Source organism: Ogataea haglerorum, assembly GCF_019207285.1.
Source record: "Ogataea haglerorum isolate 81-453-3 chromosome Unknown 81-453-3_NODE_13_length_241470_cov_96.230587, whole genome shotgun sequence".
NCBI lineage: Eukaryota > Fungi > Ascomycota > Pichiomycetes > Pichiales > Pichiaceae > Ogataea > Ogataea haglerorum.
In genome coordinates, this window is record NW_025065163.1 from 1 (window position 1) to 13,620 (window position 13,620).

The 13,620-nt window shown below is 45.1% G+C and overlaps 6 protein-coding genes across 6 annotated transcripts; 4 read left to right on the plus strand and 2 right to left on the minus strand.

The window, feature by feature from the left end:
* Positions 1-622: 622 nt before the first annotated feature.
* On the plus strand, positions 623-2,248 carry KL911_004306 (uncharacterized protein; the record flags this gene model as incomplete). Its single annotated transcript, XM_043199583.1, has 1 exon — positions 623-2,248. One exon carries the CDS (start codon positions 623-625, stop codon positions 2,246-2,248), a length of 1,626 nt encoding a protein of 541 aa, XP_043052798.1.
* An 83-nt stretch (positions 2,249-2,331) lies between these two features.
* On the minus strand, positions 2,332-3,060 carry KL911_004307 (uncharacterized protein; the record flags this gene model as incomplete). The annotated part of the gene is made up of 1 exon (XM_043199584.1): positions 2,332-3,060. The coding sequence occupies one exon, from the start codon at positions 3,058-3,060 to the stop codon at positions 2,332-2,334; it is 729 nt and encodes a 242-aa protein (XP_043052799.1).
* A 977-nt stretch (positions 3,061-4,037) lies between these two features.
* Positions 4,038-7,331, plus strand: KL911_004308 (uncharacterized protein; the record flags this gene model as incomplete). Its single annotated transcript, XM_043199585.1, has 1 exon — positions 4,038-7,331. The coding sequence occupies one exon, from the start codon at positions 4,038-4,040 to the stop codon at positions 7,329-7,331; it is 3,294 nt and encodes a 1,097-aa protein (XP_043052800.1).
* A 294-nt stretch (positions 7,332-7,625) lies between these two features.
* On the plus strand, positions 7,626-8,648 carry KL911_004309 (uncharacterized protein; the record flags this gene model as incomplete). Its single annotated transcript, XM_043199586.1, has 1 exon — positions 7,626-8,648. The coding sequence occupies one exon, from the start codon at positions 7,626-7,628 to the stop codon at positions 8,646-8,648; it is 1,023 nt and encodes a 340-aa protein (XP_043052801.1).
* Positions 8,649-8,650: 2 nt separating this feature from the next.
* On the minus strand, positions 8,651-10,090 carry KL911_004310 (uncharacterized protein; the record flags this gene model as incomplete). Its single annotated transcript, XM_043199588.1, has 1 exon — positions 8,651-10,090. One exon carries the CDS (start codon positions 10,088-10,090, stop codon positions 8,651-8,653), a length of 1,440 nt encoding a protein of 479 aa, XP_043052802.1.
* A 211-nt stretch (positions 10,091-10,301) lies between these two features.
* Positions 10,302-13,436, plus strand: KL911_004311 (uncharacterized protein; the record flags this gene model as incomplete). The annotated part of the gene is made up of 1 exon (XM_043199589.1): positions 10,302-13,436. One exon carries the CDS (start codon positions 10,302-10,304, stop codon positions 13,434-13,436), a length of 3,135 nt encoding a protein of 1,044 aa, XP_043052803.1.
* Positions 13,437-13,620: the final 184 nt, after the last annotated feature.

Sequence of the window (13,620 nt, forward strand, 5' to 3'; positions counted from 1 at the left end):
TTTTTTTTTTTTTTTTTTTTTTTTTTTTTTTTTTTTTTTTTTTTTTTTTTTTTTTTTTTTTTTTTTTTTTTTTTTTTCGGTCAAAGGTCAGGTCAGTCAGTATGGCTCGAAACGCAAATATTCGGAAGCAACAATTCAAGATCCGGGTAAAATGATCATTTTTCGCAAAAAATCGATATCAGCTGATGTCAATAATTCCGTGTTGGCTACGTTTAAGTTCGAGACGTTTTCAAGTCCAGCGGACAAGATCATGTTTTTTGATGTCCACCTGTGTGTGTGGCTATTGTAGATAATGTTATTTTCCTGAACCTGGACATCACAATAGAAAAAAAAAAGCAGTTTAACAAGATGTAGTGCGCAGGGTCCAAAAATCCTTGCACGACATTTTAGTCTAGTAACATCCTTCGTCTTCTAGATAATTTAACTCTTTTATTCAGTCTCCAGACCGTATTTATTTTTCCCTTATTGTCTCTGCATCCCCATCAAAACCGATCTTAACCATCAACTTAACTCAGGCGAGACTCCAAATCAAAAACTTTTCCCGATATATCTCTTAATTAATCTTAAAGTTTATTTTATATTTGCAACTGAACTGAGCATCGCAAGAGAGAGTATCTCAATAATGACGTCGCCGGAGCTGACGGAATCGGTCAATCCTCTATATGTCATCAAGATGTACGAAGACTCAGCCGTGTTGGAGAATCTCTTGGCAGTCTTCAAAAATACATACAACTATCCCGACGTCAACTGTGAAGTGCTGAAGGGCAACTCTGAATCCCCGAGGACCGTCTTCGCTAGATTTGAGGAGAAAGAACATTTTGAGAAGTTCGGGGAGTTCCTTGAACAGCGTGATATAGAGTACGAGCATGTTGCCACAGAGCACGAGCTCAAAAAACAATTACCCGGAAATCTTTATGTTAGAGGTTTACTCCCCACAACGACGTCCGAGGATCTAGTGAGGATATTCAGCAGGTATGGAGCCCTTGTATCGTGCAAGATCATATACGATGATTATGGAGTATCGAAAGGGTATGGTTTTATCAATTTTGCGGATCGGATTGATGCTCAAAAAGCCATCGATAACCTCAATGGCGTCAATGTCGATGGCAACCATCTGTTTGTCAACCATCATATTTCCAAAAGAGACAGACTCAAAGAGCTAGAGATGAAGAAGCTAAAATACACCAACCTTTATGTGAAGAACTTTCCCGACGACCTGTCGAAAGAAAAGCTGGCAGAGGTTTTCGGTCAGTACGGAGACGTCGAGTCCGTTTTTCTACCCCAAGGAACCGGAAACCACAATAGAGGCTACGCATTCATTAACTTTAAAAGCCACGAGGATGCGGTCAAAGCACAAGAAAATTTAGATGGATTTGAAATCGCTTCCGGATATAAATTACAGCTCGGAAAGGCTGAGCGAAGGAAGGACCGGATGCAAAATCAGATGAATAGTTATAAACCGAGCTACCTTCCGTTCCAACCACAGTACATGCCTCCTCAGCCAGAGCACTCCAACAATCTTTACCCCTCCTTTATTGTTTCGCCAGATTCAAATCTCATTTCGACTGCAACCGGCCTTCCAATAGCAGGTCCACAATACCAGGATTCAAACTTGTACATAATACACCTGCCGTTGGAATACAAAGACCAAGACCTTTACGAACTATTTGCACCTTTTGGCCAAATCATGTCAGCCAAAATCATGACATACCCACCAAATGATTCGGCAGTGATCGACGAAGGAGAAGAGGACACAGAAAGTAAGACGCGAGAGGGACGCTCTAGAGGATTTGGGTTTGTCTGTTTTAATAAACCTCTAGATGCATCAAAAGCATTGGTGTCGATGAATGGATATCGTGTCGATGATTCCCATGTTTTGGAAGTCTCCTTTGCTCAGAGAAAGGAGAACAAATTTGAGAAGGGAAGGTTGCATCACTATAATCAAAATCACCTTGGCAACTTCTACAATTATCTGAACCAGAATTTCACTAAGCGCAGTTTCAGCCTTCCAGCAAGCATGCACAGTGGAGGGTTCTTTCCAATGACAGCACCTTCCCCATCTCAGGTTTCTTATTCTCTAGTTGACAGTCCGGGAGTACCACAACCCGGTTCTCGTACAATGTCGGTGCCTTACATCTCTTACAATCCATACTATTATTATCCATACCCAATGCCTCCTGCTTCGCCGTTCGTCAAAGAAGGCGATACGGAAGAAGAGGGAGCAGAAGGCTCAGCAGACCAAGGTTAGAACAATAGAAATGAACATATATCAAAATCGGAACTTATAATACTTGTATAATCTTATATCTCTTTAATAAACACTCATGATACTCATAAACTTGGAGGGTACTCTTCTTTGACGCGCTGGAAATCTTCCATGATCGGTTCTTCGTCGTCCGCAACTTGCTCCACGCTTTTAACTTCGTCGATGTAGAACTTGAGCATCTCCTCAATGCCATTCTTCAATGTGATCTCGCTCGAGGAGCAACTCTTGCAAGCCCCGATCAGCCTCAAGAAAACAGTTCCCGTATTTTCATCAAATCTAACAAATTTGATATCGCCTCCGTCTTCCTGTATAGCAGGCTGAATTCTTGTGATCAAGAGTTCGTTGATCAAAGCAACAACTTCGTCTTCGTCTTCATAGCCATCAACATCTTCATTTTCTGCTGACTGCTCTCCCAGTATACTGACGTATTTCTGATTTATCACTGCCTGTCCTGAAGTTAAGTGTTCGGTCAAAATGGAAAAAATCTCGGGTTTTAGCAACGACCAACTGTGCTTCTCTCCCTTGATCACTGTTATGAAATTGTAGCCAAACAAGATCGACTTGATCGATTTGTCATTTACGCTTAAGAGCTTGAATGCCAGTTCAGACTTATTCAGTGCGTCTTTTATACCTGTGATCTCTAACGTAGGAGTGTTTGGAGATGGCAAAAACTTGAACTCTGAGGGCACAAACTTGAGCGCATTCTCGTTGGGTGTCGATTGTGTTTGGATAAACAGGCTTCGGAGCTGGCCGAGCAGTCCAAGGCGGCGAGACGTGTGACGGGAGGCGAACATTACTAAAGGAAATTATTATTTAAACTCCACTTTTTATCTATCCACTTTGGCATCGACGCGTCGATATCACTAGATTGGAATCTTTTCCATCATGTCGGGATTCTGTCTCCGTGGCAGCTTATACAGGTGGAATTGAAGAAGGAAGACCAAATCGAATAGCATTGTAACGAATATAAGCCCAAGCTTGCTTCTGTTTGCCTCCAGGAGCTTCCATAAGGTTGTTTTGTTTCTCAGCAAAAGCTCAACAATTGAGAAGAAACAGCCCGAAAGATCCAGTAGAATTTGCATCTTCGAGATGCCAAACATAGACCTTCTCTTTGCATTGTGTAGAACTTGTGGAATGTACTTCGTACAGCTGACAAGAATTTTGCAGTAGGAAAGGTTTAGCGTGAACTTCAAAAGCTGGTTTTTCTGGTTCCTGTAATAAATATTGTACAGCAAAAAGAGAGCGAACGCAGCATAGTAGCCTTTGACAAGCTTACTGAACTTGAACGAGGTTCTTGTGTTTTTTAGGCCCCACCACTGATTTCCCAGAATGATCTGTGACAAGAGTACAACGGTTAAAATCCAGCCGTGCACGGAGTAAGCCAGATCAATGACGGAGAGTAGCGGCATGTTGCCACCAAAAGCGCCTGCAAACTGCTTCCTTACTGTTTTGTTGAACACCTGGAGATAAATAGACGCTGTGTAGCACGAGTACCCAAGCAGGTTGAGAAGAGCGAAATCGAACGAGATGGAATCGGCGCTTCGAATCCTCAAATTCAGCAAAATGGTGGGATAGAAGGACACACTCCAGGCTAAGGCATAAAGCCAACCAGAAACGGTCGCCAGCTCTAAGCTCATTGCATAGGGGGAGGGTAGCTGAAATGAAAGTTGTTTTTAGCTCGTTTGTAAAGCTGACCTAAGCGAAACTCGTGCCGCGAAAAAACTCCTTGGAACATTCTACTGTATGGCCCGAACAAGAGCGATTGATTGAGATGGAGGGCTCGAAAATTAGTGACGTCCTCGTACGTAGGTCACAGACAAATGTGCTGAATAATCAGATATCATGGTCAAGACAAGGACATCTCGCCTACGCGGCTCCTCACGTTGGGAAACATAATTTGCTAATGACATATCTTGAGTGTGTTGACGGTCAGACCTGGCAATTGGCGCCACCAACAGGATTCCAAATAGGATCGTTTGCCAGAGCATTGGGAACTAGAAAGTATCATTATGATCACGAGGATGAACAAATTCCGGGAGCTGATAATTTATCTAAGCTGACGACTGTTCAGTTTAGTAATACTGGGTGGGACTTATTTCTTAGCGACTCGATCGGCCACGTGTCCATTTGTGTGACTGGAATTAAGAGAGTACCCCCTACTGCCCCTGGACATGCCGTGGCTCATACTGCTGCTACCCCCTCGATTAGTCATTCTCCGCCATCACAAAACCAGGGGGTACAGGCTGCGCAATATTCCCGTACTTCGTTTAATTCGTTCGAGCTCCTGTACACGGACAGCTCGTTTGCCCCATTTCCAGATCTTTCAACCGCTTTGAAAAAGGAGGGAAACCAGATATTGTCCGTCAAATGGCTCAACATAGATAAACCTGTGATCGTCAACTCCCCGGCGGTGAAAACACAATCAACGCAGGAGACCGCCGTGACGAATGGCTGCGCGTCAAAACTGGGAGCTGCTGCACACGATGCTCAGGGCTACTACTACACTTACACAGCTCACCAATACAAGCCGTACGGGGCTATGCACCCTCTGGCGACGAAACAGGCATGTATTGGCGTGCGAAAAAATGGAGAGGTTTGTCTCTGGTACCAGGAGGATCACGGAATCGAGTACAAGAGAGTCGTGAATCAGCTCCCTGTAGGAGATGTCCTACTTCAGCATGCTGCAATCGGCTTCACCAGAGACGGGGAAGTTATTGTGGCTGTCCAAATCGGAGACGATTTGAAACTATTCAGGATAGTCATTGATTGGGGTTTTCTTAACGAAGCGGCCAAACAACTTACCAAAACGCCTTCGTACAGAGTTCCCGATGAAAATAGAATACCTCCGAAACTAGATATCCGCAAGGTGGCGAGCAGAAACCTCTGCTCTGTCGACCGTAACGCATCTTTCTGTACTGGTGTACAGTTAGTCTCTCCAGATTTCAGCCAGTCCACGGAATTAGAGCTGCTTTTGGTTTTTGACAACGATAGATGTCTCGGGACTAGGTCTCCCGTCTCCACAATCTACAGATATCAATTGCGTCACCTCGACATGGCTTCTGTCATCCATCCTATGTTTGGACGGATAGCATCTAATCAGAACAGCGTTTTTGAGTCCCGCAAAACCTATAATCTCTTATTCAAACAGAAATTCACCTTTGATGAAGCAATTGTATGTCTCGAGTTGCTAAACCTTGATCTGACCATCGCAGTTACACTGGCAAATGGTGTCATCAAACTGATTGATAGGCAAACTTTCAAGGTCGCCCAAAATATTTACAATTCGGATGGAATGAGTGATGATTTTGGGCCAACAGTTCCTCTGCTCCCAGAAACCGTGTCATGTCTCAGTGATGCGGGATTTGAGTTTCCGAAAATCCAATTCCAGCCGCAATACACCTGTATTTCGCCAAACGTTTGTTGCTGTGTTGCTATGCCGTGGAGCGAAACAACACTCCACATCTATTCTACCCGCACGAACGCGTCGCAATCAGACGGCCCTCCCAATAGAAAAGGGCTTCTTCTGGCCACAGCAGCAGCCATAGCTTTTTGTCATACCAATGCTTGCTACTATGGGTATTCAGCAGATGATCTGGTGGCCACGATTCGCTGCGAGCTTGAACAGGCTAAAATCAATCGCGGAGATGAGTACGCCTATAGACTTTTGATGTCAATATTGCAGGAAAGCCAGAGAGCGATAAACTTGAGTGTCGATGTTTCCAGCGAGCAAACAGATAAAATGCTCCAGAACCAACCTCTGCAACGAATACTCACTCTGCAATTGTCTCTTGGCACAGAACTGAACTGGCGGCGGAACAAAAGCGGCATGATAGCCTGGGCGCTTGTAAATTTGAAGTTTGTCACGTCATCTATCATGTACACCATTCACACGATTTATTCCAATATGCAAAGGTTTGCAAAAAAAGGACTTCATGTTTCTGATACTCTTGCAAATGCACGCGCCCGCGAAGAGAGCATTATTGCTGTGCTTGGAGTTATCAGATGGTGTGTCGACTATATCGTATGGTTGAATCAAGAGCTGGTTGAGCTGCACGGTGTCTTCAAAAGTAATAACCCGAAAGAAGTTGAGCAGTTTCTTGCCAAGTCGGTTGCAATTCCTCTTGTGCTGGGGAAAGTTCCACGATCGTTCCTAATTTTTGCGATTTCCAACATAAGGAGACTCTTCTCTTTCGTGCAAAAGTTCATTGAGAAAAACGATCCTTCACTGGCCGCTTTAGTGACTCCTGATAATCCAATGGGGACTTTCAAATCACTTGAAAACCAACTGCTTGCAGATTCGCCATGGACGCTGGCTGGCCCATCAATCAACCAGAGTCAGTTGGGAAAAGTCATTGTAGCACATCCAACGATCGAGGCCTACGTTCGTTTGGGATCGCTGATGAACAATTCGCCGATAACCTTGCACGCTTTTGAAAGGTTTCTTTTGGAAGCAGACGGGCCGCTCAGAAATATGAGACTGGATCAAGTGACAGCACTTGCAATTGAACAGCAGCTTATATGCCAGGGACATGTTTCAAAGACGTTTGTTGAGCCTCTTAGAAAATTGTGCGAAGTGTATGATCGGGTTGTGCTTACCAACGGGAGTGTCGACCTTGTGGAATTATATTTCTATGATGTGAGCTGGCTTAATCTCGGTGTCAGGGAGGCAGATACTGCAGATATCGAAGCAAGAGAAACGCGTCCTGCTCTGATTCAGCAGACGGACCACAAGATCTCAAACATCTACAACAAAAAGCTCATACAGATGAACACTTATGATGGCCTCATTCTCGATATGCTCCGCCGGCAACTCCTGAAGCCCTCCGAGTTTATTGTGGACCAATCTGTACAGCAAGTGAATGGCTCTGGAAGTAGACCTGCAGTGAATGGCTCAACTTCCTCCAATACGCATACATTAATGATGCGCAAATGTATCAGATGTGGTACTATTTCCTCGGTCAACGACAATGAGGTATATTTCAGTTCGCCCACATTTATTGTCAACCCGGTGTACCAGCATTATCAGCGAATTTGTTTTTGTGGCGGCGCCTGGGCTAATATGTGATGCTCCTACAACATGATCTTGCAACCCAAAAGATCTGGCATCTAAAGGATCCAGCTAAAGAAGGATTTACACGATACATAATATGATGAAATGTGTCCATTTCTTTGGGAAATGGTTGGACACTAGGTTATGTGCATTATTGAACTTGTTTCTCTAATTCTTCTATAAAATCTCTTGACGTGCTATGTTGATGCATTATTTTTGCCAGATCAATTATGCGACTTTCCCGATTCTGATAATTAAAAAAGAGCACACTTTTTTTTTGCCCCAAGTAGATCTTCAATCAAGCTCACTATGTCCAGGAGCTCCATGACAAAAGTTCCATCTAGAGTCCATTCTTTAGTTCCAGAAACATCTCTGGCGTCCTCTCGGGTGTCTGATTTATCGCTTTCGAGAACTGCAACATCAGCCTCCACCAACTCGATAACATCGCATTATAGTACACTGGACTCCAATTGGCTCCCTAACACTGCGATCGTGAATCAGCCGCGTATAAAGATCTCCTTGACTTTGAGTCCTAAAGAAATTGATCTTCTGAAAAGCTCGTGGAGCAAAGTCATAAGCTCATCGCCAACAGGATCGGAGACTTCAAGAATAAACACCCCATCTAGTATTCCTTCAGCAACTGGATCTCTACGCGGAACTCCACAAAAACAGACCCGTTCAATCAATATTGGAACGACAAATTCAGGATCCTCGTTTGCGTCGTCATTATTTTGTGTTCAGCTATATGAAAACTTCATCGCTCGTGATCCCATGATTGAAAAACTGATCCCGTCAATAAAGCACCAGGCATCTGCTTTCGCAGGTGTGATTAATGTTGCCATGTCCACATTGGATGACCTCAGCCGAATGAACGAGTCTTTGGAAAGTCTTGGAAGGCTGCACTCAAGAATTTTGGGAATCGAGCCAGAGTATTTCCAAACGATGGGCGAAGTGCTGATCAAAACTTTTAGAGACAGATTTTCCAACGACATGGCTGATGGATTCTCGCTCGAAACAGAAGAGGCCTGGATCAAATTGTACTGCTTCCTTGCGAACTCCATAATCCAAGGAGGAATCGACCCAGTTATCAATTATGAGTCACCTGCAGCCGAACAAGATTCCGTTACCTCTTCTAAAATCAAAAAGAAGCAGAGTGTTACAAGTTTAGACTCATTGTCGGGATCCACGTTGGCGTCCAATTCCCTCCCATCGCCCAAGAAATCTCATAATATTCCCAAACAATCGTACCTGAATGTGACGAAGAGAAAGCTGCAGAGATCGGGCAATTCAAAAACAGGTGCTAAATCCAACGCCGATTGTATGATTATGTGATGTTACTTAGCATTCAACTCACGTATCAGCGCAGCAATGACTCCATTGTGAATCCACTCGGCATCTTTCTCTGCGCTGTCTTGTATTGTCTGCTGGATAGTATCCACGGTGAGCAGAACTTGTTTGTCGGGTACAAATACACTGCCTCCCAATATACCTAGAAGAGAGCAATACGTTGCTTCAAGCCACTTACCAGCATATCTGCATTGCTGTCTTATCTCACTTGAATCCAGCTCCATATGTTCCATTCTTCTTCTTAGCATCTGGATGTCAGACGCGTGACTTTTCACGTTCATGCGCTCTTTCGTCCTGATCGCAACTCGCAGCATTTCTAAAAGTTTGATACATTGGGTATGATGAGATATGTCGTTTTCTAGTGTTTCATAGCCCTCAATCGGTACTCCTATTATATCTTCAAAAGCATTCCTGATGAAATTAGCTAGCATTTCAAGTTCTATGTCGTGCTTCTTTTCTAGCGATTCGTAGAAGGCTTTTGCTTCTTTGTATCGTTTTAATTCACGACTTCTTTCCTCATTGAGTACTTGCAAAAGACATTTTAGCTTCTCGCTCTCCTCGTGCATGAACAAGAATCTCTCCATGAGCCTATTGTGATCGGACAGCAGGTTCTGGTAGCGGACATCAGCTTTGTCTTTTTCTATCAGTAGATGGTAGTATTCAGACGAGCGCTCAAACTCACTACTATGATTCAGTTCTAAAGATTGTGTTGTGGGATATTTGGTAACAGGAGTCTCAGGACGACACATACTCTCTTTCTGATGGGAAAATGGATAGTTTTCTTGAGGTGGTTGCCAAGACATCGTAGAACTGGTCTTGTTCCCAATGTCCGCACTATCTTCGTTCGGTAACGGGGATTGAGGTATCTTTGGATGAGGAGGAATAGAAAGTGGGTCGTATGCAGAAGATGACCCATAATCGCTGCTTGGCGAAGAAACATTGCCTGTATCAGGCTCCAACTCGGAGAGCTTGGCCGATAGCAGGTTAATATGGCTTCTTTGGTTGATGAACTTGCTTTCAGATTCAGGGAATGCTTCTTTGTCAAAATGGTTGATCAAATCTGACACTAGCAACCTTTGACCCGTGCCAAAGTTGTGAAGAACATTTTTAAACAGATTTTGCTCGTTTGCATATACATTGGTTTTATCCTGTAAAGGAGATTTTTTTGAGCCCACATACAAGTGTTGCTTTCCGGCTTGTTTGTCCTGGTAAATAGTAGGATTACCAAAAAGATCCGATTTGGAGAGAGGTTTCAAAGGGGGGAGGCCATTTTCTAGGCTGTCTTTATTTTGAAATGAAAATTCGCTTCCGTCTTCCGAATCATACGAGGAAGCATGTTTCGGGAAGCCCACTAGACGCTCAACTTCGTTTGGTGTAACTGTTTCGTATGCAACATCTGGGTCAGAGCTGTCAGACGACGTTTCCATGGGGCTGTAATTAGTGAGGGGGAACAAATGGGATACAAAAAAAGGGCTTTAGACGCCTGTTGCGACGATCGTCCCTGTACCTTTCATTTATATTGATTTGGAAACTTCATTTTTTCACACGCGTGTCGCGTTCGAACCGTGGTTTTCATCCCTGTCTAAAAATTCTAGAGCCCCAGATTCTCAACTTGCTAAAGACGCGAGGTTGATAGCAATGGCCTCTACACTGGATAGTTATATGTCTGAGTCTGGTTATCCCAACGCAGATAGAGCCAGTTTTCCAAGAGCCAAGATACTGCACCATAATTCTCCTCCGTACACCCAAGACTCAAACTCGATGAGCACCGTCCAGGACGAGGAGGATTTCAAGAACATTGACAGGTCGTCTTCTTTCCAGACAAGCACATCATCGTCAATCAAGGACTCCCCAGGGACTGCAGGCCCGAAGATGAGCGCGAACGTTGCCGGTTTGGGGTTCTATTCCGGTCCCAGTCTCAACGACATCGCTTCTAAGAACAGCAAACATGCGACCCATGTTCGGCATTCCATAGCTGTGTCACCATCTATGAGCACCATCACCTTGAATGTGAACGACTTGACTACCATTGACGAGAGTTACGACGAGGAGCCCACCAAGAAGATTGGTATGACAAACAGCCCCAGCTTGCAGGCTTTAGGCGATATACTCGATGCCAAGATGCAAACGAAGTCCTTGAAAACGTTCGAGTCAATCCAGGAGGAGCCAGAGCCTCCAGAACGTGTTGCGGAAACCACCGCGGAGGACGACACCGTGATCTACAGACATCCCGTTAACCAGTCGTATGCATCTTTTTTCACTGCCCACAGCACCACCGCGCCAGACGCTTCCGACCTTATCTCTCTATCCAGCACTATCAAGGAGAAACCTGCAAACGACACACCCGCCCTAATGACGCCAAACTTATTTTCTCCATCGATGATCTTTAACGAACCTGTTGAAACGTTCAAAATGTTTGATGACGCGGCCGTCATACCAAACTCTAATTCGTTTAGCATCCCAAGACAAGAGACCTCTGTAATTCATGAAATCGGCTATGACGAGCAGGAATCTTTTGTGGCCCAAATGGCTAGCCCGCGTGCTGAACAAAGGTATTCGATGAGACTGGTTGACGACTCCCCAGAAACCCAGACGCCGGTGGCTATTCAGGAGGTCTTTCCTACGCCTGTGTCTACGCCACAGAAACCATCGCTGGTGGAAGCTGACGTGCCAAAGGAAGCAAAGCCTGAAGCTTCGACACCTCTGGCAGAGCCTGAAAACGTGTTCACACCTCAGATAGCTCAGGATTCCCCTCATGGTGCGAAGGAAGAGAAGGACCTGCCTGCACTTCCCAAAAACAACAAGAGGCTCTCATTTAGGGGCTTGTTCAAGAACAAAAAGCATCTTTCCTCAACTCCTTCGCTAGTCATTCCTGAGCAGGAGCTAGGACCCTCCAAGACCGCGAAGCCGTTGCGGGCAAAGAGCTTTGCAGGCTTCGAAGAGTCTCCTCAGGAGAAAAAAGCAGATCAAGTAAAAGACCGTCGCAAGAGTCTTCTGAGTGGGTGGAAGAGAAAGAGTCTGGGCTCAGAGACTGACAAGGTCAAGAGGAAAAGCCTTTTTGGGAAAAGCAAAAGTCAAGGCGACCATCCTATGCCTCCACGTGCTGGAAGTGACAAAGCAGAGGAAAGCGATAAAGAAAATCGCCCTGCGGCATTCAAGACCGAATCGCATAATTCGAGCGAACAAAAATCTTTGTTGGACACATACGGCTTCAGCGGTCAGGCCTCAGGCTCCGAGGTGGGTGTCGTGCTTTCAACTCCACTGGAGACACAGTCAGACTTCATGGACCAGAGTCCTCTGACTCTGCAGTCCCCAAAATACGTTTCTACTGCCTGCCATCGCAAGTCCACATACCACGACAATGCCGATGTGTCTTCGGCAGAGATCCTGGCGGAATCGGATGTTTACCGTCTGGACACGCCTTCTCCGATCAATGGAGACTTTTACAGTCCCGAAAGACCAACTTTGGCTCCTACCCGAGACAAAAACTCGTTCTTGAGCAAACGAGAGAATAGCTACACCAAGCTACTGGCGGGCGAAGCGTTGTTTCCCAAGAGACTGGCTGCTGACGAAGTGCAAAGCATCGTCACTCTGGAACGCTCAAGATCGATGAAGTCCATCAAGTCCGCAAGATCCTCTATGGCCCATTCACAGTCTGTAAGCAGCTCCACTGTGGAAATGATTAACAGCAACCGAGTTGATGGGCCGCTTGTGACGTCGGACGGCATGACGGTGGTGAGGTCACCGCATTCTGCAAAGTCTCCAAAATCCCCTATTTCTCTGAAATCGTCTTCTAGCAGAAGACAGACGGGCATCTTGAAGAAGAGTCAAGAACCCCTCTTTGGCTTTGGGTTGCAAAACGAGGAGCTCAGCGAAATATACAACATGATTCAATTTGGAGACGACGATCTTCAGATAGATACCGATTTCCATCTCGAGGACGAAGACAGAGAAGCTGTGCTTGAGCCTGCAATTTCCTTCAAGTTTGAAAGTAATGTACTGGAACCGGCTTCGAATCACTCACAGCAGCTCCCGATCACGCCTGACTCGTCCCCCGACCACGGAAACTGGGAAATGATTGATGAATGGGAGGGTGAAGACCAACAGAGCCAGACCTTTGTTAGCCATTCGCAAAACTACTCCATCAACAATCCCCACCCCGGAGATTACCGACTCTCGTTGGAAAGTGCAGTTTCGGAGACGACAGAAAGTCCCGTTCTCGATAGGCCGTTGTCAGGCCTGCAGGGTCCGGTGTTCACTCCCGGCGTGAAATTTTCGGGGGCCACCAGAAACTTTAGATTCTCCTACGACGAGGAGCCTTCAAGAGATTTTGAGGAGTACGTCGCAGAAGCATCCATGACAAGCCAGGACTCAGAGGGTTGTCATTCACGGGAAAGAATTCGCAAGTCTAGAAGAATGTCTTTGATCAGTAAGCTGAACAAGAGAGACAGCAACGGATCCAAAAGAGGGAAGAGCAGGTCTCAAAGCTCAATCCGCCTGAGCTTCTTTGGATCGAAGTCAAGTATCGATACCAAGGATTTGAATTCTTCGCCAATGGCATCTCCTATGCACGAAATCCCTAGAGTCCGGTTCTCGTCTAAGATCTTGCTCTTCGACACTTACGGTGAACACGAGTACGACAGAAAGCCAGATCAAGCCACATGTAATCAGCTGACACCTCAGCTGGCACTTGAGATCAAGAACGAGCTCAATGAAGTGAAGGCAGAGATGCCTGTCCATGAACTTTCTAGATGTTACACCCATTTCTTTTAGACACTCATATTCGCGCGAAGTACAAAAAATAATTTAAATAGAATATTCTGAATTTAAACGAGGTTGGCTAATGTTTTGAACCAAGCTACTTCATTGCATCATGTCACTTTTTGAATTGCAGAAAGCGGGTGAGTAGACAGTTCTATCGTTAACGCTAACATGAAGCTCTCATCTCCAAGCTTAA